Source organism: Heptranchias perlo, chromosome 31 (assembly GCF_035084215.1).
Source record: "Heptranchias perlo isolate sHepPer1 chromosome 31, sHepPer1.hap1, whole genome shotgun sequence".
Lineage (NCBI taxonomy): Eukaryota > Metazoa > Chordata > Chondrichthyes > Hexanchiformes > Hexanchidae > Heptranchias > Heptranchias perlo.
The window spans coordinates 35,600,142-35,623,600 of record NC_090355.1 but is presented as its reverse complement, the minus strand read 5'-3'; the positions used below and the strand labels follow the sequence as shown (position 1 = coordinate 35,623,600).

Here is a 23,459-nt window from a genome sequence, read left to right as displayed (position 1 = left end):
AAATTGCTTTCGAGATCATTATCAAATAAAACTATTTCATTGCTTATTTTTCTTTTATAAAAAGATACATATATAAATATTTAAAGGACCACGTCAATTTCCAGTCGGGTGGTACTGCGCGTGCGCAGGGAGGGATGGCCGGGCCCTGTCACCTCGTGAGAAGGTGGGGGAGGGCGGAGTGGGGGAGGTGGGGGAGGTGGGGGTGGGCGAGGTGGCGGAGGGCGAGGTGGCGGAGGGCAAGGTGGCGGAGGGCGAGGTGGCGGAGGGCGAGGTGGCGGAGGGCGAGGTGGCGGTGGGTGAGGTGACGGTGGGCGAGGTGGCAGAGGGCGAGGTGGCGGAGGGCGGAGCGGGCGAGGTAGGAGCGGGCGAGGTGGCGGAGGGCGAGGTGGGGGTGGGCGAGGTGGCAGTGGGCGAGGTGACGGTGGGCAAGGTGGCAGAGGGCGAGGTGGCGGAGGGCGGAGCGGGCGAGGTGGCGGTGGGCGAGATGGCGGAGGGCGGTGTGGGCGAGGTGGCGGTGGGCGAGGTGGCGGAGTGCGAGGTGGCGGTGTGCGAGGTGGCGGAGGGCGGAGTGGGCGAGGTGGCGGTGGGCGAGGTGGCGGTGGGCGAGGTGGCGGAGGGCGAGGTGGCGGTGGGCGAGGTGGCAGTGGGCGAGGTGGGGGTGGGCGAGGTGGCGGAGGGCGAGGTGGCGGTGACCGAGGTGGTGGAGGACGGAGCGGGCGAGGTGGCAGTGGGCGAGGTGAGGGTGGGCGAGGTGAGGGTGGGCGAGGTGAGGGTGGGCGAGGTGGGGGTGGGCGAGGTGGGGGTGGGCGAGGTGGGGGTGGGCGGAGTGGGCGAGGTGGCGGTGGGCGAGGTGGCGGTGGGCGAGGTGGGGGTGGGCGGAGTGGGGGAGGTGGCGGTGGGCGAGGTGGCGGTGGGCGAGGTGGCGGTGGGCGAGGTGGGGGTGGGCGAGGTGGGGGTGGGCGGAGTGGGGGAGGTGGCGGTGGGCGAGGTGGGGGTGGGCGGAGTGGGGGAGGTGGCGGTGGGCGAGGTGGGGGTGGGCGGAGTGGGGGAGGTGGCGGTGGGCGAGGTGGGGGTGGGCGGAGTGGGGGAGGTGGCGGTGGGCGAGGTGGGGGTGGGCGAGGTGGCGGAGGGCGAGGTGGCGGTGGGTGAGGTGGCAGAGGGCGGAGCGGGCGAGGTAGGAGCGGGCGAGGTGGGGGTGGGCGAGGTGGCAGAGGGCGAGGTGGCGGAGGGCGGAGCGGGCGAGGTGGCGGTGGGCGAGGTGGCGGAGGGCGGTGTGGGCGAGGTGGCGGTGGGCGAGGTGGCAGTGGGCGAGGTGGGGGTGGGCGAGGTGGCGGAGGGCGAGGTGACGGTGGGCGAGGTGGCGGAGGGCGGAGTGGGCGAGGTGGCGGTGGGCGAGGTGGCGGTGGGCGAGGTGACGGTGGGCGAGGTGGCGGTGGGCGAGGTGGCGGTGGGCGAGGTGGCGGAGGGCGAGGTGGCGGTGTGCGAGGTGGCGGAGGGCGGAGTGGGCGAGGTGGCAGTGGGCGAGGTGGGGGTGGGCGAGGTGGCGGAGGGCGAGGTGGCGGTGACCGAGGTGGTGGAGGACGGAGCGGGCGAGGTGGCAGTGGGCGAGGTGAGGGTGGGCGAGGTGAGGGTGGGCAAGGTGGCGGTGGGCGAGGTGGCGGAGGGCGGAGTGGGTCAGGTGGCGGAGGGCGAGGTGGCAGAGGGCGGAGCGGGCGAGGTGGGTGTGGGCGAGGTGGCGGAGGGCGAGGTGGGGGTGGGCGAGGTGGCGGAGGGCGGAGCGGGCGAGGTGGGGGTGGGCGAGGTGGCGGAGGGCGGAGCGGGCGAGGTGGGGGTGGGCGAGGTGGTGGTGGGCAAGGTGGCGGAGGGCGGAGTGGGCGAGGTGGCGGTGGGCGGAGCAGGCGAAGTGGGGGTGGGTGGAGCGGGCTGCCTCCCCGACCTGCAATCCATGCGGTCAAGGTGCTCCCTCAGTGCTGTTAGGTGGGCAAGAACACACCCACCACCTCAAGAAACTAATCAAGCCCTTCGATCCAGACCTTCAAAGCATCCTACACACTCTCATCCCACGTACTCCCCGCGTGGGCGACTTCTACTGCCTCCCAAAGATACACAAAGCCAACACACCCGGACGTCCTATCGTATCAGGCAACGGAACCCTATGTGAGAACCTCTCTGGATACGTCGAGGGCATCCTGAAACCCATCGTACAGGGAACCCCAGCTTCTGTCGCGACACTACAGACTTCCTACAAAAACTCAGCACCCACGGACCAGTTGAACCAGGAACACTTCTCACCACGATGGACGTCTCGGCACTCTACACCAGTATCCCCCACGATGACGGCATCGCTGCAACAGCCTCAGTACTCAACACCAACAGCCAATCTCCAGACGCCATCCTACAACTCATCCGCTTCATCCTGGATCACAATGTCTTCACCTTCGATAACCAGTTATCTGTAATCACCAGGCATTGTTCTCTGACTATATATGCTGTACCTTTATGGAATCCTCCTACACTCACCTGACGAAGGAGGAAAGCTCCGAAAGCTTGTGATTTCAAATAAAGCTGTTGGACTATAACCTGGTGTTGTAAGACTCCTTACCTTTATCTGTGCTGTGTATCTGTATGTGTGTACAGGGCAGTGTATCTGTGGACAGGGTTGTGTAGCTGTATCTGTGCTGTGTGTCTATCTGTGTATAGGACTGTGTATCTACCATTACTGTGTATCTGTATCTGTGTACAGGGCTGTGTATCTGTGCTCTGTACAGGGCAGTGTAGCTGTGCAGTATACAGGGCTGTGTATCTGTGCTATGTATCTGTATCTGTCTACAGGCTGTGTATCTGTTTCTGTGTACAGGTCTGTGTATCTGTGCTGTGTATCTGTATGTGTGTACAGGGCAGTGTATCTGTGCTGTATATCTATCTGTGTACAGGGCTGTGTATCTGTGTATAGAGCTCTGTATCTGCTGTGTGTATCTGTGCTGTGTATAGGTCTGTGTATCTATCCTGTGAAAAGGTCTGTGTAACTGTGCTGTGTGTCTGTATCTGTGTGCACGGGTATGTATTTGTCCCGTGTACAGGGCTGTGTATCTGTGTACAGGGCTGTGCATATCTGCTGTGTACAGGTCTGTGCATCTGCTGTATCTATCCTGTGCACAGGTCTGAGTATATATCCTGTGTACAGGTCTGTGTGTCTGTGCTGTGTGTCTGTATCTGTGTACAGGGCTGCATGTTTCTGTCCTGTGTACAGGGCTGCGTGTATCTGTCCTGTGTACGGGGCTGTGTGTATCTGTCCTGCGTACGGGGCTGTGTGTATCTGTCCTGTGTACGGGGCTGTGTATCTGTCCTGTGTACGGGGCTGTGTATCTGTCCTGTGTACGGGGCTGTGTGTATCTGTCCTGTGTACGGGGCTGTGTGTATCTGTCCTGTGTACGGGGCTGTGTGTATCTGTCCTGTGGACAGGACTGTGTGTATCTGTCCTGTGTATGGGGCTGTGTATCTGTCCTTTTTTTTTATTCGTTCACGGGATGTGGGCGTCGCTGGCAAGGCCGGCATTTATTGCCCATCCCTAATTGCCCTCGAGAAGGTGGTGGTGAGCCGCCTTCTTGAACCGCTGCAGTCCGTGTGGTGACGGTTCTCCCACAGTGCTGTTAGGAAGGGAGTTCCAGGATTTTGACCCAGCGACAATGAAGGAACGGCGATATATTTCCAAGTTGGGATGGTGTGTGACTTGGAGGGGAACGTGCAGGTGGTGTTGTACCCATGTACCTGCTGCTCTTGTCCTTCTAGTGGTAGAGGTTGCGGGTTTGGGAGGTGCTGTCGAAGAAGCCTTGGCGAGTTGCTGCAGTGCATCCTGTGGATGGTACACACTGCAGCCACGGTGCGTTGGTGGTGAAGGGAGTGAATGTTTAGGGTGGTGGATGGGGTGCCAATCAAGCGGGCTGCTTTATCTTGGATGGTGTCGAGCTTCTTGAGTGTTGTTGGAGCTGCACTCATCCAGGCAAGTGGAGAGTATTCCATCACACTCCTGACTTGTGCTTTGTAGATGGTGGAAAGGCTTTGGGGAGTCAGGAGGTGAGTCACTCGCCGCAGAATACCCAGCCTCTGACCTGCTCTCGTAGCCACAGTATTTATATGGCTGGTCCAGTTAAGTTTCTGGTCAATGGTGACCCCCAGGATGTTGATGGTGGGGGATTCGGCGATGGTAATGCCGTTGAATGTCAAGGGGAGGTGGTTAGACTCTCTCTTGTTGGAGATGGTCATTGCCTGGCACTTATCTGGCTCGAATGTTACTTGCCACTTATCAGCCCAAGCCTGGATGTTGTCCAGGTCTTGCTGCATGCAGGCTCGGACTGCTTCATTATCTGAGGGGTTGCGAATGGAACTGAACACTGTGCAGTCATCAGCGAACATCCCCATTTCTGACCTTATGATGGAGGGAAGGTCATTGATGAAGCAGCTGAAGATGGTTGGGCCTAGGACACTGCCCTGAGGAACTCCTGCAGCAATGCCCTGGGGCTGAGATGATTGGCCTCCAACAACCACTACCATCTTCCTTTGTGCTAGGTATGACTCCAGCCACTGGAGAGTTTTCCCCCTGATTCCCATTGACTTCAATTTTACTAGGGCTCCTTGGTGCCACACTCGGTCAAATGCTGCCTTGATATCAAGGGCAGTCACTCTCACCTCACCTCTGGAATTCAGCTCTTTTGTCCATGTTTGGACCAAGGCTGTAATGAGGTCTGGAGCCGAGTGGTTCTGGCGGAACCCAAACTGAGCATCGGTGAGCAGGTTATTGGTGAGTAAGTGCCGCTTGATAGCACTGTCGACGACACCTTCCATCACTTTGCTGATGATTGAGAGTAGACTGATGGGGCGGTAATTGGCCGGATTGGATTTGTCCTGCTTTTTGTGGACAGGACATACCTGGGCAATTTTCCACATTGTCGGGTGGATGCCAGTGTTGTAGCTGTACTGGAACAGCTTGGCTAGAGGCGCAGCTAGTTCTGGAGCACAAGTCTTCAGCACTACAGCCGGGATGTTGTCGGGGCCCATAGCCTTTGCTGTATCCAGTGCACTCAGCCGTTTCTTGATATCACGTGGAGTGAATCGAATTGGCCGAAGACTGGCTTCCGTGATGGTGGGGATATCGGGAGGAGGCTGAGATGGATTATCCACTCGGCACTTCTGGCTGAAGATGGTTGCAAACGCTTCAGCCTTGTCTTTTGCACTCACGTGCTGGACTCCGCCATCATTGAGAATGGGGATGTTTGCAGAGCCTCCTCCTGTGTACGGGGCTGTGTGTATCTGTCCTGTGTACGGGGCTGTGTGTATCTGTCCTGTGTACGGGGCTGTGTGTATCTGTCCTGTGTACGGGGCTGTGTGTATCTGTCCTGTGTATGGGGCTGTGTATCTGTCCTGTGTATGGGGCTGTGTATCTGTCCTGTGTACAGGGCTGTGTGTATCTGTCCTGTGTACGGGTCTGTGTGTATCTGTCCTGTGTATGGGGCTGTGTATCTGTCCTGTGTACGGGGCTGCGTATCTGTCCTGTGTACGGGGCTGTGTGTATCTGTCCTGTGTACGGGGCTGTGTGTATCTGTCCTGTGTACGGGACTGTGTGTATCTGTCCTGTGTACGGGGCTGTGTGTATCTGTCCTGTGTACGGGGCTGTGTGTATCTGTCCTGTGTACGGGGCTGTGTGTATCTGTCCTGTGTACGGGGCTGTGTGTATCTGTCCTGTGGACAGGACTGTGTGTATCTGTCCTGTGTATGGGGCTGTGTATCTGTCCTGTGTACGGGGCTGTGTGTATCTGTCCTGTGTACGGGGCTGTGTGTATCTGTCCTGTGTACGGGGCTGTGTGTATCTGTCCTGTGTACGGGGCTGTGTGTATCTGTCCTGTGTACGGGGCTGTGTATCTGTCCTGTGTACGGGGCTGTGCATCTGTCCTGTGTACGGGGCTGTGTATCTGTCCTGTGTACGGGGCTGTGTGTATCTGTCCTGTGTACGGGGCTGTGTGTATCTGTCCTGTGTACGGGGCTGTGTATCTGTCCTGTGTACGGGGCTGTGTGTATCTGTCCTGTGTACGGGGCTGTGTATCTGTCCTGTGTACGGGGCTGTGTATCTGTCCTGTGTACGGGGCTGTGTGTATCTGTCCTGTGTACGGGGCTGTGTGTATCTGTCCTGTGTACGGGGCTGTGTGTATCTGTCCTGTGTACGGGGCTGTGTATCTGTCCTGTGTACGGGGCTGTGTGTATCTGTCCTGTGTACGGGGCTGTGTGTCTGTCCTGTGTACGGGGCTGTGTGTCTGTCCTGTGTACGGGGCTGTGTGTCTGTCCTGTGTACGGGGCTGTGTGTCTGTCCTGTGTACGGGGCTGTGTGTCTGTCCTGTGTACGGGGCTGTGTGTCTGTCCTGTGTACGGGGCTGTGTGTCTGTCCTGTGTACGGGGCTGTGTGACTGTCCTGTGTACGGGGCTGTGTGTCTGTCCTGTGTACGGGGCTGTGTGTCTGTCCTGTGTACGGGGCTGTGTGTCTGTCCTGTGTACGGGGCTGTGTATCTGTCCTGTGTACGGGGCTGTGTGTATCTGTCCTGTGTACGGGGCTGTGTATCTGTCCTGTGTACGGGGCTGTGTATCTGTCCTGTGTACGGGGCTGTGTATCTGTCCTGTGTACGGGGCTGTGTGTATCTGTCCTGTGTACGGGGCTGTGTGTATCTGTCCTGTGTACGGGGCTGTGTATCTGTCCTGTGTACGGGGCTGTGTATCTGTCCTGTGTACGGGGCTGTGTGTATCTGTCCTGTGTACGGGGCTGTGTGTATCTGTCCTGTGTACGGGGCTGTGTATCTGTCCTGTGTACGGGGCTGTGTGTATCTGTCCTGTGTACGGGGCTGTGTGTATCTGTCCTGTGTACGGGGCTGTGTGTATCTGTCCTGTGTACGGGGCTGTGTGTATCTGTCCTGTGTACGGGGCTGTGTGTATCTGTCCTGTGTACGGGGCTGTGTTGGTTTCATTGCCCGATTGTCCCTTTCCCACAGGCCCCGCCCCCATGATTTGCATAGCCCCGCCCCGCCTCGACGTGGCGTTGCGTGGCGGCGCGGTGTGTTGTGGGAAGCGCGGCCCCTCCCCCGGCGGCCGGGGCGGGAGCGGGACAGTCACTTCCGGCGGGGAGCCGAGCGGAGCGGAGCTCGGGGATCGGGACCGGGACCATGGGCCACACCGACATCATGAGCGCGGCCGAGGACATCGCCGACCAGGTACGGCCCCCTCCCCAACCTGGCGCCGGGGACCAGCTCCCCGGCCCCGGCCCCTCGGCCCCAGCCCCGGCCTCGCCCCCAGCTTCTACCCCCGGGCTCGGCCCCTGACCCCCGGCCTCGCCCCCACCTCCGACCCCCGGCCCAAGATCCCCGGCCTCGCCCCCACCTCCGACCCCCGGCCCGAGGTCCCCGGCCTCGCCCCCAGCTCCGACCCCCGGGCTCGCCCCCACCTCCTGTCCCCAGCCTCAGTTTGGCTTTTACTTGTTTCCGCTGCAAATTAATTAAATTTTTTTAAAATCTCAAATCAAATTTCCCTCAAATGTTTCTAATGGGGAAAAGATGCCCTTTTTTTATTTGAAAAAAGCTCCAGAGTTTATCTATATCAGTTTTTTAATTGTCTCAGTGCTGCCTTGTGAGGGGTGAGGCTCAGATTGTGCCCGCGATACCCTGTATTTATATAGAATCTATATTTTACATCTTGTATTAAATGTCTTCTGTCCACCTGTCCTTTCTGTCAACTTTTCCAGTTGTAAATTCCTATCTCCACTTTTACATTGGGAACCCCTATGTAAACATGTCACGCCGCAATTATGCCCTCCCACCAGTAGCAGTGCCGTGGACTCAGTTTACATCTCTCCGCTATACTGAGCGTTGGACAGATATATTTACACAGCGCCTTGTTACGGCTCCCAGTAACGTCTCGATGTGCAGCGACTGTTGCTGTGTGGACCAAATGTAGCAGCCATGTTGTGCACAGCAAGATCCCACAAAGCTGAATGACCAGTTAAGGATTACATAAGAATGTGCAGCACAAACAGGCCATTTAGCCCAACAGATCCATGCCGGTGTTTATGCTCCACATGAGCCTCCTCCCTCCCTACTTCATCTCACCCTATCAGCATATCCTTCTATTCCTTTCTCCCTCGTGTTTATCCAGCTTCTCCTTAAATGCGTCTATGCTATTCGCCTCAACTACTCCTTGTGGGAGCGAGTTCCACATTCTCACCATTCTCTGGGTAAAGAAGTTTCTCCTGAATTCCCCATTGGATTTATTTATGGCCCCTAGTTCTGGTCTCCCCCATTAGTGGAAACATCTTCTCTACATCTACCCTTTCATAATCCTAGAGACCTCTATCAGGTCACCCCTCGGCCCTCTCTTATCTAGAGAAAAGAGCTCAGCCTGTTCAGTCCTCCTTGATAGGTGTAACCTCTCCGAACTGGAGAGAGTGGAATCTGACGAGATGGTTCACGCGGAGAGAAACTACCAGCGCAGACTCGATGGGCCGAATGGCCCGTTTCTCTGCGGTAACATTCTGTGCGATTCAGGGCTCTTGGTTGCATTGTCAATTTTCCCTAGTCTGCTTCACTCTGCTGGAAGCTGACCTGTTTACTTGCTGGTGTTAACTGAGGCATGAGGCCAGGAGAGCTCTGATTCGAGACCTGCAGCCCTAATACTGCCCGGTAGCTGCTTTTTTTCCGCCCCAGGGCACTTTGTCGTAGTGTTCGTGTGAATGTGCCCAGTATAAGCGTTAAAAAGGAAATTAGGAAAGCAAAGAGAGGACCTGAAAAAAGCACTGGTGAAGAAAACCCAAAAATGTTTTATAAATACATAAAGCACAAGTGGATAACTAGGATAGGGTAGGGCCTATTAAAGACCAAAAGGTAACCTGTGTGTGGGGGTGGAAGATGTGGGTACGGTTCTTGATGAATACTTTGCATCTGTCTTCACAAAAGAGAGGGACGAGGCAGAGATTGTAGTTGAGGAGGAGGAGGAGGAGGAGGAGTGTGAAATATTGGATGGGATAAACATAGTGAGAGAGGAAGTATTAAAGGGTTTAGCCTCTTTGAAAGTAGATAAATCGCCAGGCCCAGATGAAATGTATCCCAGGCTGTTAAGACAAGCAAGGGAGCAAATAGCGGAGGCTCTGACCATCATTTCCCAATCCTCCCTGGATACAGGCGTGATATTGGAGGGCTGCTAACATTGTACCGTTGTTTAAAAAGGGAGAAAGAGATAGACCGAATACTTACAGGCCAGTCAGTCTAACCTCGGTAGTGGGCAAATTATTGGAATCGATTCTGAGGGACAGCATAAATTGTCAATTAGAAAGGCACGGAGTAATTAAGGATAGTCAGCACGGATTTGTTACGGGAAGGTCATGTCTGACTAACTTGATTGAATTTTTTGAGGAGGTAACAAGGAGGGTCGATAGAGGTAGCGAGTTTGATGTAGTCTACATGGATTTTAGCAAGGCTTTTGACAAGGTCCCACATGGCAGACTGGTCAAAAAAGTAAAAGCCCATGGGATCCAAGGGAAAGTGGCAGGAAGCAAAGGGTAATGGTCGACGGGTGTTTTTGTGACGCAGTTTCCAGTGGGGTTCTGCAAGTCCCTTGCTTTTTGTGTTATACATTAATGATTTGGACTTAAATGTGGGGGGCTTGATCAGAGTTTGCAGATGATACAAAAATTGGCTGTGTTGATAGTGAGGAGGAAAGCTGTAGACTGCAGGAAGATATCAATGGTCTGGTCAGGTGGGCAGAAAAGTGACACATGGAATTCAATCCAGAGAAATGAGAGTTAATGCATTTGGGGAGGGCAAATAAGGCAAGGGAATACACAATAAATGGGAGGATACTGAGATGTGTAGAGAAACAGAGGGACCTTGGAGTGCATGTCCACAGATCCCTGAAGGTCGCAGGACAGGTAGATAAGGTGGTTTAAAAGGCACATGGGATACTTTCTTTTATTAGCCGAGGCATAGAATATAAGAGCAGGGAGGTTATGCTAGAACTGCATGAAACACTAGTTAGGCCACAGCTGGAGTACTGCGTACAGTTCTGGTCACATTACAAAAAAGATGTGATTGCACTGGAGAGGCTACAGAGGAGATTTACGAGGATGTTGCCAGGGCTGCCGAATTTTGAAAAGATTGGATAGGCTGGGGTTGTTTTCTTTGGAACAAAAGAGGCTGAGGAGAGATTTAATTTAGATAAATAAAATTATGACGGGTCTAGATAGAGTGGATAGGAAGGACCTATTTCCCTTAGCAGAGTGGTCAGTGACCAGGGGCATAGATTTAAAATAATTAGTAGAAGGATTAGAGGGGAGCGGAGGAGAAATTTTTTCAGCCAGAGGGTGGTGGGGGTCTGGAACTCACTGCCTGAAAGGGTGGGAGAGGCAGAAATCCTCAACTCATTTAAAAAGTACCTGGATGTTCACCTGAAGTGCCGAAACCCACAGGGCCACGGACCAAGTGTTGGAAAGTGGGATTAGGCTGGATAGCTCTTTTTCGACTGGCACGGACACGATGGGCCGAATGGCGGCCTCCTGTGCTGTAATTTGCTATGATTCTATGATGAGCAGTGAGGATTGTAGAAGATGAAAAAGATGGACATTGGTCTTCTTTCATTGAGCAATTCCTATGTTCCTAGTGTTGTCCTCTGACTGGTCTGCTCACACCCCACAACTGCAACCCTAAGGTCCAGGAAGGCCTCTCACCACAAAGGAAAGTTGTCACTTTGCTGTTTGTGAACAACTGACGGGGTGTGTGTGTGTGTGTGTGTTGTGCGTGTGCGGCGGGTGTGTGCGCGTTTCGGGTGGTGGTTTTGGAATCTGCTCCCACAGTTTAAATGGAAGATGATCTGAAGCACCAGCAGCCAAAGCCAACAGAACCGGTTCATCAAAGCACTTCTGTCTAATACATAGGTGACAGGAGTCACCCCAGAGCACTCACTGCTTTCTACCCACTCCAGCGACTGAGCTCACAATCCAGGCCGACGCCCAGTGCAGTACTGAGGGAGCGCTGCACTGTCGGAGGGTCAGTGCTGAGGGAGCGCTGCACTGACGGAGGGTCAGTACTGAGGGAGCGCTGCACTGTCGGAGGGTCAGTACTGAGGGAGCGCTGCACTGTCGGAGGGTCAGTGCTGAGGGAGCGCTGCACTGTCGGAGGGTCAGTGCTGAGGGAGCGCTGCACTGTCGGAGGGTCAGTACTGAGGGAGTGCTGCACTGTCGGAGGGTCAGTACTGAGGGAGGGCTGCACTGTCGGAGGGGCCATCTTTCGGATGAGACGGTAAACTGCCCTCAGGTGGACGTGAAAGATCCCATGGCCATTATTTCAAGAAGAGTAGGAGAGTTCTCCCTGATGTCCTGGGGCCAATATTTATCCCTCAACCAACATCACTGAAAACAGATTTTCTGGTCATTATCACATTGCAGTTTGTGGACCTTGCTGTGCTCAAAATTGTAACTGTTGTTTAAAAGCTGCCTGACCGAGCAGTGATTTGCTGTCCTTTTTCAGAAGCCCTCCTCTCCTCAAGGCCCTGCCTCTTGCTGGTGCCTGATTTCCCCGGCAACAGTCGCTCTTTGCTCTCTCCTCCACAGGGCCATTCGTCGAATGTCGACGGGCACCTCGACTATGTGAGGCATTGCCGACAAGTACAGTCCTCGTTCCCCCCCCCCCCCCCCCACCACACACACAGCCTAGCAGTGGTCACTGGATAGCGGTCAGTCGAACTCTGGCTGATTTTCTCCCTCCGTAGCAGAGATCGCTGGGGCCAGTTGCTTGTCTTGCTTTGTAGCTGAAAATGACCAAACATGAACCTCCTTCTTCATAACGCAGAGATACCGATATTTGCACAAACCTTCTCCAGGCTGTTTGTTGGCCAACAAGTGGGGTTAATCTGTATAAATCGCTGAGCTAACTATTATAAAGTGATTACATAGAATTTACAACACAGAAACAGGCCATTCGGCCCAACTGGTCTGTGCCGGTGTGGATACTCCACACGAGCCTCCTCCTTCCTTACTTCATCTCACCCTATCAGCATCTCCTTCTATTCCTCTCTCCCTCATGTGTTTATCCAGCTTCCCCTTAAATCCATCTACACTATTCACCTCAACTACTCCTCGTGGGAGTGAGTTCCACATTCTCACCACTCTCTGGGTAAAGAAGTTTCTCCTGAATTCCCTATTGGATTTATTAGTGACTATCTTATATTTATGGCCCCTAGTTTTGGACATCCCACAAGTGGAAACATCTTGATGATAAATGAACTTTCCTGGTGGTCCCGGTTCTCTAACCTTGTGCTTCTCTGTCTGTTGTCTGTCCTGTCAGTTTGCCCTGTGGGTTTTGGTTCTCAGCGTGTGCACATTGTGGAGTTAACCACACACTTCATCATCCGTGAACTAACCCAGCAGAGCTTTATGGAGGAGTGTGTCACTCACATGAAACACTGTTGAGCTGGCCGAGGCTGTGATTAGATTAGTGTGGTGCTTTACTGCCAGAGCATTGTGCAACCATGGAACAGACCAGAGCTCTGCAATACCTTCCCCCTTGTGATGGGCTGTTAGTCGCACAGGGTCTTCAGGCATCGAGAACGGTTACGAATGTGGGAGAGAGCTTGTTTCAACCAAGAAAAAGTGGACCAATTCTCCCTGTGCCCTGCCCGAACAAAAAGTTTTTCTGGAGTTAAAAAGAATGAAGGTTTTAGAATTTCTTTTTGTTATCCTTTCTGCCCCCCTGAGGAACTGACTCCGGCTTCAGTGCTGTCCTGGCTGACCCCTCCCCACCCACCTCTTCCCGAGTGCCCATTCTTCATACATGAGAGGGTGGGGAAGGGGCATCCGTCCTCGTCTGGCATTCACGCGTATGCGCACGTACTCTCCAGCGGGAATCAGTGGGTAGGAGGGTTTTTTTTGGGAAGGGTGGGGGAGTGGGAGTAATTGCATAGCTCTTTCAAAGTGCCGGCACAGGAACGAAGGGCCAAATGGCCTCTGTCTGAGCTGTATCATTCAATGAGGGGCAGGAGTGCAAACTGTCTGATTTCTCTCCCTTTCCGACCCGCTCGCCCTCTGCCCCTCCCTCCCTCTCTCCTTACCACTGCCTCTGCCTCTCAACTCTTGGTGTATCATATTTATTCCCCCTCTACTATAATATCTTAGTGCTGGTATACACTGAGTCCGGTGACAACATTATCATGAGGTGGATGTGTGATGAATGTTACAGCGTGTGGAGTTTGTGGGCGGGGTTTGCCGTTCCTCTTTGCACATGTCCTGTTGTCTGACTGTTTCTCATGTCTGCTTTTACGCAGATGCCCTTGAAAGGCCTGCAGTGGGATAGGCGGTATGGGACTACACCATTGGCGGCCGTGCCTTCAGCTGCCTAGGCCCTAAGCTCTGGAATTCCCTCCCTAAATCTCTCCGCCTCTCTCTCCTCCTTTAAGAAGCTTCTTAAAACCCACCTCTTTGACCAAGCCTTTGGTCATCTGTCCTCATATCTCCTTATGTGGCTCGGTGTCAAATTTTGTCCAACAATGCTCCTGTGGGATGTTTTACTATGTTAAAGCGTTGTTGGTGAGACTGTTGCTGTCTCTCCTGGCGTTCGTGCGGGGACAGTTACCGGGGGCAGTGTTTTCTTTGTCTCTCTAACCTCCCCCCACCCATTGCTACCCTGATTGAGAGTTAACGTGGGCACAGACCAGGGACCTCCCAGGTCTGCACGGTGCATTTAATCCCAGCGGCTCTAACCAGTATAGAATTCCCCAGCCTGTTCGGTGACTGCACGATTCTGTACGCGTTCAGAAGCACGTTGGGATGTTGAACAGTGCTGTGCATGGATAAATGGATGCTGCACTCAGTGGGGGCCATGTTGCTGCAATCCTGCCTCTCTGTAGCTTGATACTGGTTTGTAGTGTTGAGACTCTCCAATTAAAGTGTTCCAGATCCGATCTTGAGACAACCAGTGTGACACATCCATGTCATCATCAGCTGCTTTTTTTGCTCAGTTAGTTGGTATTTCAATAGCTCTGTTCCTGTGTCATTTTCAATTGTGGTTGAACACTGGTCTATTTTGGTAGGAGTGTGCATTTTGGGATCTTTCGGTGCTCAATATGATCGTTGTTTTGCCGTGAATTTATTTTTTGATTTGATTCATTTTATTGGGATGTAATATTTTATATTCATAGTAGGTGCAGCACAGGAGCGGCCATTCGTCCCATCGTGCCTGTGCTGGCTCTTTGAAAGAGCTCTCCAATTAATCCCATTCCCCTGCACTTTCCCATAGTCCTGTAAATTTTTTCCCTTCAAGTATTTATCCAATTCCCTTTTGAAAGTTACTATTGAATCTGCTTCCACCTTAAATCTGTGTCCTCTGGTTACCGACCCTTCTGCCACTGGAAACAGTTTCTCCTTATTTACTCTATCAAAACAGTTCATGAGGCATTCTAAGGAGAACAACCCCAGCTTCTCCAGTCTCTCCACATAACTGAAGTCCCTCATCACAGGGACTATTTTAGTAAATCTCCTCTGCACCCTCTCCAAGGCTTTGACGTCCTTCCTAAAGTGTGGTGCCCAGAATTGAACACAATACTCCAGCTGAGGCCGAACCAAACCAGTGTTTTATAAAGGTTTAGAATGACTTCCTTGCTTTTGTACTCTCTGCCTCTGTTAATAAAGTCCAGCATTCAAGATTCTGTTTCCCCTTGAAAGGGCTGCAGTGGGAAAGGAGGTATGGGAATGCTTTAAACATGTTGCTTTGCTCTCAGGTGGGTTTGTGTTGTCTCTGTGAGTAGGAATTGATGAAGTGGAAGCTAGACTTTGGATTTGTATTGTTAAGACTTAAAAGTTTGATTTAAATTCTTGGCCCTGTTCCACCTCACTGAGGTTATGGGGTGCTCAGTAGAAAGCAGTGTCGAGTCACTCCCACTGACTGGTTTCTATTACTTGCCTGAAGCTTTCTGCCGGATGTCGTGATCAGGAACTCTGGCCCAGGACCAGACTGAATCCCGGTGATGTTTGACAGAAAAAGAACGAACTTGCATTTATGACTTTCCTTTCATAACCTCAGGACGTCCCAAAGCGCTTTACAGCCAATGAAGTATTTGTGAAGTGTAGTCACTTGTTGTAATGTAGGAAATTCGAGCTTGGAGTGGGGGCTTTGTAGCTTCCAATTTTGGACTGCCCCAGTGTCTTCCAATAGAAATCACTGACCGGACAGAGGTGTGGTTATGGTGACACTGATTTAGCACATGCACTAATTTTAGCACAGTACCGGGTAAAAGTACTGCACCCACGTGGATATTCACTTAACAAACATCTCCCACCTTTCAGTGACCAAGGAAGTAAAACACTCAACGATCAAAAATCACTCCCACACTCTGCTCTTTGTCTCTCCATTTTACCAACAAACGCACAAAAGGTTAAAGTTCACGTGTGCACACGGAGCCGATATAAGTATTGAGATCACATGTCAGCGACCGTGTCCGTTATTGGGGCACAGGACTGGTGGGTACAGGCCTGTCACTGTGTAACACGGGTACAGCGCAGGCCTGTCACTGTGTAACACGGGTACAGCGCAGGCCTGTCACTGTGTAACACGGGTACAGCGCAGGCCTGTCACTGTATAACACGGGGGTACAGCGCAGGCCTGTCACTGTGTAACACGGGTACAGCGCAGGTCTGTCACTGTGTAACACGGGTACAGCGCAGGTCTGTCACTGTGTAACACGGGTACAGCGCAGGCCTGTCACTGTGTAACACGGGTACAGCGCAGGCCTGTCACTGTATAACACGGGGGTACAGCGCAGGCCTGTCACTGTGTAACACGGGTACAGCGCAGGCCTGTCACTGTGTAACACGGGTACAGCGCAGGCCTGTCACTGTGTAACACGGGTACAGCGCAGGCCTGTCACTGTGTAACACGGGTACAGCGCAGGCCTGTCGCTGTGTAACACGGGTACAGCGCAGGCCTGTCGCTGTGTAACACGGGTACAGCGCAGGCCTGTCGCTGTGTAACACGGGTACAGCGCAGGCCTGTCGCTGTGTAACACGGGGGTACAGCGCAGGCCTGTCGCTGTGTAACACGGGTACAGCGCAGGCCTGTCACTGTGTAACACGGGTACAGCGCAGGCCTGTCACTGTGTAACACGGGTACAGCGCAGGCCTGTCACTGTGTAACACGGGTACAGCGCAGGCCTGTCACTGTGTAACACGGGTACAGCGCAGGCCTGTCACTGTGTAACACGGGTACAGCGCAGGCCTGTCGCTGTGTAACACGGGTACAGCGCAGGCCTGTCACTGTGTAACACGGGTACAGCGCAGGCCTGTCACTGATGGGATCAATATGAAGGGGGTGAATATAGATTATTGGATATGCAGTGAATCACATCATTAGTGTGTCAGTATGTGTGATTTTACATGCAGTGTGTTGGCACCGGTGCTGGTGTGACGACTCTGCTGTGCTCTTGAGTTAAAGCTCTGCGTGTTTCTTTGCTCTGACCCTCGTTTTTTTTTAAATTTTCAGTTTCTGCGAATGACCAAACAGTATTTGCCTCACCTGGCTCGCCTCTGCCTCATAAGCACCTTCCTGGAGGACGGTATTCGCATGTGGTTCCAGTGGAACGAACAGTGGGATTACATCGAGGTCACCTGGAATTGCGGCTATTTCTTGGCTACCTGCTTTGTGCTGATTAATCTCTTAGGGCAATTAGGTGAGTGTCTGTCAACTCTCCTTTTAATCTCTACCATCTACATCAAGGTTGAACATAATTTTTTTTGTTTCCTATTCTACAGGGGGATGCATCCTGATATTAAGTAGAAATTTTGTACAGTATGCCTGCTTTGGACTGTTTGGAATTATAGCATTACAGGTAAGCAACGAGGGTGATGGGTGTAGGATTTTGTTCACTGCTCTTAGTGGATATTAACTTGAACCACAGGAGGTCTGTAGCTGGAGTCTGGACTCTGTGGGGCCCCATCTCATAATCTGCTGTGTCCAGGGGAAAAACGGCAGCCTGGTTTGAGACCAGGATGTTCCCCAGTCTGTCCGGGTCATTAGAGGCTGGCCTCGATGCCCGTGGGCCAGTATGGGAAATAATCAGCCCAGAATCCCACTCCTTATCGCAATCCATTGATTTCTGCTGGGAAGCGCACATAGACGCCAGGTGAGGGCACAATTGGACTTAGTTCTAATGCCCCCACAGTTGAATAGCCCGTCGGAAATGAAGGTGCCCCCTCTCCTCCAGCAATCTCCTGTTTGGGCGTGAGGTCTATACCGTTTATTGCTATTACTTCAACAGAGCTGTGGTTTGCATTGCTCTGTCTTTCCTGAGTTTTATTCACCTTTTACAAACACAGACCCCCAGCAGTCGCTCCCGTCCCGGGGCCCCGACTCCCCCCCCCCCCCCACCCCGGGCCCAGTTTCCCCGTCCCACAGTCTCTCACCTGCTCCTGCATTGCACTGTTACACAGTTTGAGTCAGTGTTACTGCTTTGAGGCGTCTACCATGAAACAAGTAAGCGAAGGCTTGTTCCTATTCGATGGGGGGGGGGTCTTCACTTCAGTTCAGTGCCTCCAATCACCCCATCCCTCCCCCTGGCAACATATGACGGATTGGGAACAGGAGGAGGCCATTCAGCCCCTCGAGCCTGTTCCATCATTGAATTAGATTGTGGCTGATCTGCACCTCATCTCCATTGCCCACCTTCGATCCCGGACACAGCCCCCACTTAATTATAAAAAATTAGGAAATTGCAAACTTTCCATTGACTTGGGAGGGAGTCTTCAGAATCTTTTGCTAACTTTGTGACCCCCCCCCACCCATTACCCACTGGGGGAACCTACCTTCAACGTGAGTTGCTCCCTGTGCAATGTCCCTCTGTACCCAGTGTGAGGGCTGTGCAGCACAGGTTGATGGGCACTAACTGCTCTGTTTCTTTGGTTCCAGACCGTCGCCTACAGTATTTTATGGGATCTGAAGTTCCTGATGAGGTGCGTGTCTTGCCCCCCGATCGCGGCTGCGTGCCCTGTCCCCCCCCCCCCCACTCCCTGATCGCGACTGTCAGGAGTGGGGAGAGGGATCAGGGTGGGTGGGGTTCAGGGGGGAGAGCTGTGGGAGTGCAGGGATGGCTGTGCGAGGAACCTGCAGTATTGCAGCTTTAATAAAGCTTATTTGCCTTTTTATTCCACTTAAATGATCGTTAGTTGGGACACTGAGCCCCACACAGAGCAGGGCGAGCCCAGGTTCCGTCCCTGGCCTCTGCTGGGGTGACTTTAGGGGACCTACGATGATCTCCGTGTCTCTGGATTAGGAAGGGGAAATTCTACCAAACTGGGAACCTGATCACTGTCCAGTGTCTTCTGTCGGGTGTAGATATTGGATGGGGCAGGATCAGACCCCCCACTCTCCGGTCGAATGTCCGGCCAGTACGTTGCCTGGGCTCACGTGATGGAAAGCTATCGGGGCTTGGTTACTGGAGGACGCGTGACCTCTGAGGGAGTGTACCTAGGCTAGAGTCTGGTCGTGTTGTGATTGTTACTGGACTAATAATCCAGAGAACGTGAGTTCAAATCCCACCGTGGGCAGTTTTAGAATTTGAATTCAGTTTAAAAGAAATCAGGGAATAAAAAGCTGGGATCAGTAAAAGTGACCGTGAAGCTGTCGGATTGTCGTAAAATCCCAACTGGTTCACTAACGTCCTTTAGGGAAGGAAACCTGCCGTCCTTACCCGGTCTGGGCCTATATGTGACTCCAGTCCCCACACCAAAGTGGTCGACTCTTAACTGCCCTCTGAAGTGGCCATTCAAACTGCTATGTGGCTCAAGAAGGCGGCTCACCGCCACCTTCTCGGCAACGAGGGACAGGCAATGAATGCCGGTCTTGCCAGTGACGTCCACATCCCCAGAATGAATAAACCACTGGTCAAAAAAGAGTCGGAGCTTTCAGGGTTGCAAGAGAGGCACAAAAGAAAAATGAACTGCAGGCGTCAGTACTTTCTAATCAGCCAGGGCTGCGTGTTAATGTTCTGTCCCTCTCTGCTCTGGTTAGGAACCTCGCCCTAGGGGGTGGCTTGCTGCTGTTGCTTGCCGAGTCCCGGTCAGAAGGCAAAAGCATGTTTGCTGGCGTCCCCACCATCAGCGAGAGCTCGCCGAAACAGTACATGCAGCTGGGGGGCCGCGTGCTGCTCATCCTGATGTTCATGACTTTGCTGCACTTTGATGCCAGCTTCTTCTTGGTAAGTCTGAGGAATCCGTGCTCCCCCCACCTCGCAGGAGGCCGTAGGAACTTAGAACTAGGGCACGCGAGCTCTGGAATTCCCTCCCTAAACCTCTCCGCCTCTCTATCTCTCTAAGTCGCTCCTTAACCTACCTTTGACCAAGCTTTTGGTCACCTGTCCCACTATCTCCTTATGTGGCTCGGTGTCAAATTTTGTCTGATTTACGCTCCTGTGAAGCGCCTCGGGACGTTTTACTACATTAAAGGCGCTGTATCAATGGGAGTTGCTGAATGAAAATTTACTTCCGACCCTACCCAAGCAGCTGCTGAAAACATCTCTGGACAACAGCAACTTGCATTTATATAGCGCCTTTAACGTAGTAAAACATCCTAAGGCGGTTCACAGGAGTGTTTTAAAACACAGTTTGACATTGAGCCACGTAAGGAGATATTAGGACGGGCTTGGTCAAAGAGTTAGGTTTTAAGGAGCGTCTTGAAGGAGAGGTAGAGAGGTTTAGGGGGGAATTCCAGAGCTTAGGGCCCAGGCAGCTGAAGGCACGGCCGCCAATGGTGGAGCGATTAAAATCGGGGATACGCAAGAGGCCAGAATTGGAGGAGTGTAGAGATCTCGGAGGGGTGTAGGGCTGGAGGAGGTTAGAGATAGGGAGGGGGGAGGCCATGGGGGGATTTGCACACAAGGATGAGAATTTAAAATCGAGGCATTGCTGGACCGGGAGCCAATGCAGGGGGTGAACGGGTCTTGCTGCGAGTTTGGATGAGCTGAGGTTTACAGAGGATGGAAGATGAGAGTCAGACCAGGACAGTATGGAATAGTTGAGTCTGGAGGTGACAAAAGTCTTATCTAAAGAGCATAACTTTTGCCGAGTTTGCTGTTCTCGGCTGATGTTGAAAGGGGGTGCTCTGCAGTGAGACTCTGTGTCCCTGCGCTGGCGGGGGGGAAATCACTCTGGTTTCTCTCTTGTGATCTCAGTGCTGGAAACAATGCGTGACTGCAGAAAGGGTTTGATAGGATAGACACAAAGATGTTTCCACTTGTGGCCATAAATATAAGACAGTCACTAATAAATCCAATAGGGAATTCAGGAGAAACTTCTTTACCCAGAGAGCGGTGAGAATGTGGAACTCGCTCCCACAAGGAGTAGTTGAGGTGAATAGTGTAGATGGATTTAAGGGGAAGCTGGATAAACACATGAGGGAGAAAGGAATAGAAGGATATGCTGATAGGGTGAGATGAAGTAGGGAGGGAGGAGGCTCGTGTGGAGCATAAACACCAGCATGGACCAGTTGGGCCGAATGGCCTGTTTCTTTGCTGTACGTTCTATGTTGGATGTGTTGCCCCATGTGGCCGAATAGCCGACTGGCACTCACTGCTAGACTCGTGGGGGGTGGGGGAAGGTTAATGGCTAAGCGAGTGAGTATATTAAAGTTGCTTATTGATCCCGTGCTGATGCGGAGTGCGTGTGGCGATTCCCTCCACGCAGATTATCCAGAACGTGGTGGGAACGGCTCTAATCGTCCTGGTGGCGATCGGCTTCAAAACCAAGCTGGCGGCTCTGACCCTGGTCATCTGGCTCTTCAGCCTCAACCTGTACTTCAATGCCTTCTGGACGGTGCCTCCCTACAAGCCCATGCACGACTTCCTCAAGTACGACTTCTTCCAGAGTATGTCCGTGATCGGGGGGCTGCTGCTCGTGGTGGCCCTGGGCCCTGGCGGTGTCTCCATGGACGAGAAGAAGAAAGAGTGGTGATTGTTTTAATGTCCCCCAAACTGCAGCACCCCTCCTCCTTCCTCCCTCCCTCCTCCCTTCCCCCCCTCCCTCCCCTCCCTCCCTCCTCCTCCCACCCCGATAAACACCCTTTTGTACAGTTTGTGTAATTTTACCCAGATTTCAATGCGTTCGCAAATTCAGGGCATGTGTTGCCGTACCTGCTCAGATTGGTAACTTCATAAAACACAGCCTTATTTTTGGCTTTCATATATATATATAATATATATATAAAACAAAAAACTGAATAAATTTAAAATGTCCAAAAAAAAATTTATAGTTCACACTTTTAATAATGGCTGTGTATATTGAAGAAATTAGGCCCTCCCTTTATAAAAATGATTGAAGTAAAGCCCCATTTCAGGCTTCTGCCACCGTGCAGAGTAAACCCTTTGCAAATTCACGTCCCGAGTGGAACGAAGGGAAGGGATTGGAATATGCTCCCACCCTCCCGAGTCACAATCTGTGGCTGTCAAACCGAGAAACGTCTTATTTAATTACTGCAGGTTACATTTCAGTGTAATGGATATGTTTTCCAGTGGGGTTGGAACAACAGCTTTTAACTAAGAACACTAAACTGTGCCAAAGTGAGGTACTCCTGCTGCTTAAAGCCACCTACCCGCCCTCCCTGGGTCTGCCTTTGTGTGCAAACTAACGGCTTAGGGTTGGGCGGTCTCGATTGCAAGTTGATGCATTGTTGGTCCCTCCAGTGCGGGTTGAGGTCTTTATGTACAGTTCACATACTCCCTGCTAACCAAAGCTCCTCCCTCTCCCCCCCCCCCCCCCCCAGTCTGTGACCGACGGAAACCCAAGAGTAGAGTGGGAGTCAGGGGTCATGCGTTCGCAAAGGCTGCGTTACCAAGTCTGGCCCCTCTTGCGAAAGGATTGAGAGTGGACGATGCAGGCTGCCCTTATAGTTGGTGTGCACGCAGCCCAGGAAGGGCTAGGGTTCCATTTTCCTGGTCTGTGCCGAGATAAATGGTCTGATTGAGTCGATGCCCCCTGGGCTGAGGGGGCAATCAGCCAGGATTCCTGATCGCTGTCCAGTGGTCCATGCATGCGTTTACATCTGTGCGTGTGCATTGGGTGAGGACCGGAATGGACTTGGCTGTGAAACACCCCTCCCCCCTGCCCTGCCCCCCATGGTTGAATAGCCTGCAGTCACTCTCTGGGCTTGTGCCTAAAGAATAGCCACTTCAGTGGAGGTGACGGGGCCGTGGAACCCGTATCCCAGCAAGGGTCGGCCTCATCGGGAGATGGATAAGGTGAAATTCACCGGCCCCCTACCCAAAAGAGTGAGTTTAAACACGTGGCAGGCAGCTTGACCGTGAATGGGATGTCACATTTCAAAGTGAAGTTCACAGATTGATTCTGATCATGTTAATGATGGAATTGGTATTAATTTACCGCCTGCGCTGCCACTGAATGTGTTTTGAAATGAATCTCACTGGGGCCGGGCCTATCCCGATTTACACAGGACAAGTCTGGGCTGCTCTTGTTTTTAACCATTTCTCTCCAGTCTTCACCTCGACTTGAGTTTTTGCTATTCTGCTGGAGTTTTAATAACCAGTCCAGCACAAAGAGAATCAGAAATCTAAAAATCTGTTCTCTGAAGTTCCCGACTGTTTAGTCTGCCTGTTGCAAAACCCAGTCAGAGGTTCTGGAAAGAGCCCTAGGCTGAGTGTCTGCTCCCGATCACTACCCAGTGACTACTGCAGGTAAGGGCCGTGTGTGTGGACACGGGGCGAGATATTGGTGGTGGTGGGGGGTCCCCAGGGTGGGCTGCGATGTCTTCTGCCACTGTTTAGACTCGGCGGCCAGTACCCACAGAACTGGAAATCCCCAGAAGTCCTCCCCTTCGGGGGGGGGGGGGGGGGGGAGTGGAAAGAGAAAGAGAGGAGGGAGAAATTATTTATGTATAATACGGCAATAAAGATGGAGTCTTGTTCTTCAGACACCCAGTGTAGTGACTGCGTCAGTATTAGTCGATGTGCCTGACCCGGGTTTCGAGGGGTAAGAGTAAACGCAGTCAGCTGGGGAAAAATGTTTACAGAGCTCTTTGTTTTATTTTCACACGTTGAATACAAGTTGACTGGAGCGCTGAGCCGAGACGCGCTCTCCTCACTGTTGTAGACGCAGCTCCTGCCCTGTGGGGAACAGTTGGTACGAAAAGTCAAGAACCTTTGTTTCCTTCAGAAAATTGAGGTGGTGTTTGTTAGTTGTTGAAATAAAAGCCGTGAATTCCCCCTTCCATTGTTGACTTTCCTAATTTTTTTTTAATTGCGAGGTCGGGCGGGGGAGGTACTGACCTGAAGGTTGTGTATTCCTGGTCTGTGCGGGGTTAACTGATGCACTGCAGCAACTCGCCAAGGCTTCTTCGACAGCACCTCCCAAACCCACCACGGACAAGGGCAGCAGGCACATGGGAACA

At 52.8% G+C, this 23,459-nt stretch overlaps 2 protein-coding genes across 2 annotated transcripts; both read left to right on the top strand.

Annotated features, from left to right (window-relative positions):
* Positions 1 to 484: 484 nt before the first annotated feature.
* Positions 485 to 7,046, top strand: LOC137300357 (spidroin-1-like). Its single transcript, XM_067969441.1, has 2 exons — positions 485 to 1,909; positions 7,032 to 7,046. The coding sequence occupies exons 1-2, from the start codon at positions 485 to 487 to the stop codon at positions 7,044 to 7,046; spliced, it is 1,440 nt and encodes a 479-aa protein (XP_067825542.1).
* A 67-nt stretch (positions 7,047 to 7,113) lies between these two features.
* Positions 7,114 to 23,279, top strand: surf4 (surfeit 4). Its single transcript, XM_067969996.1, has 6 exons — positions 7,114 to 7,250; positions 16,551 to 16,737; positions 16,820 to 16,896; positions 17,973 to 18,016; positions 19,074 to 19,260; positions 20,744 to 23,279. Exons 1-6 carry the CDS (start codon positions 7,203 to 7,205, stop codon positions 21,008 to 21,010), a joined length of 810 nt encoding a protein of 269 aa, XP_067826097.1. The 5' UTR covers positions 7,114 to 7,202; the 3' UTR covers positions 21,011 to 23,279.
* Positions 23,280 to 23,459: the final 180 nt, after the last annotated feature.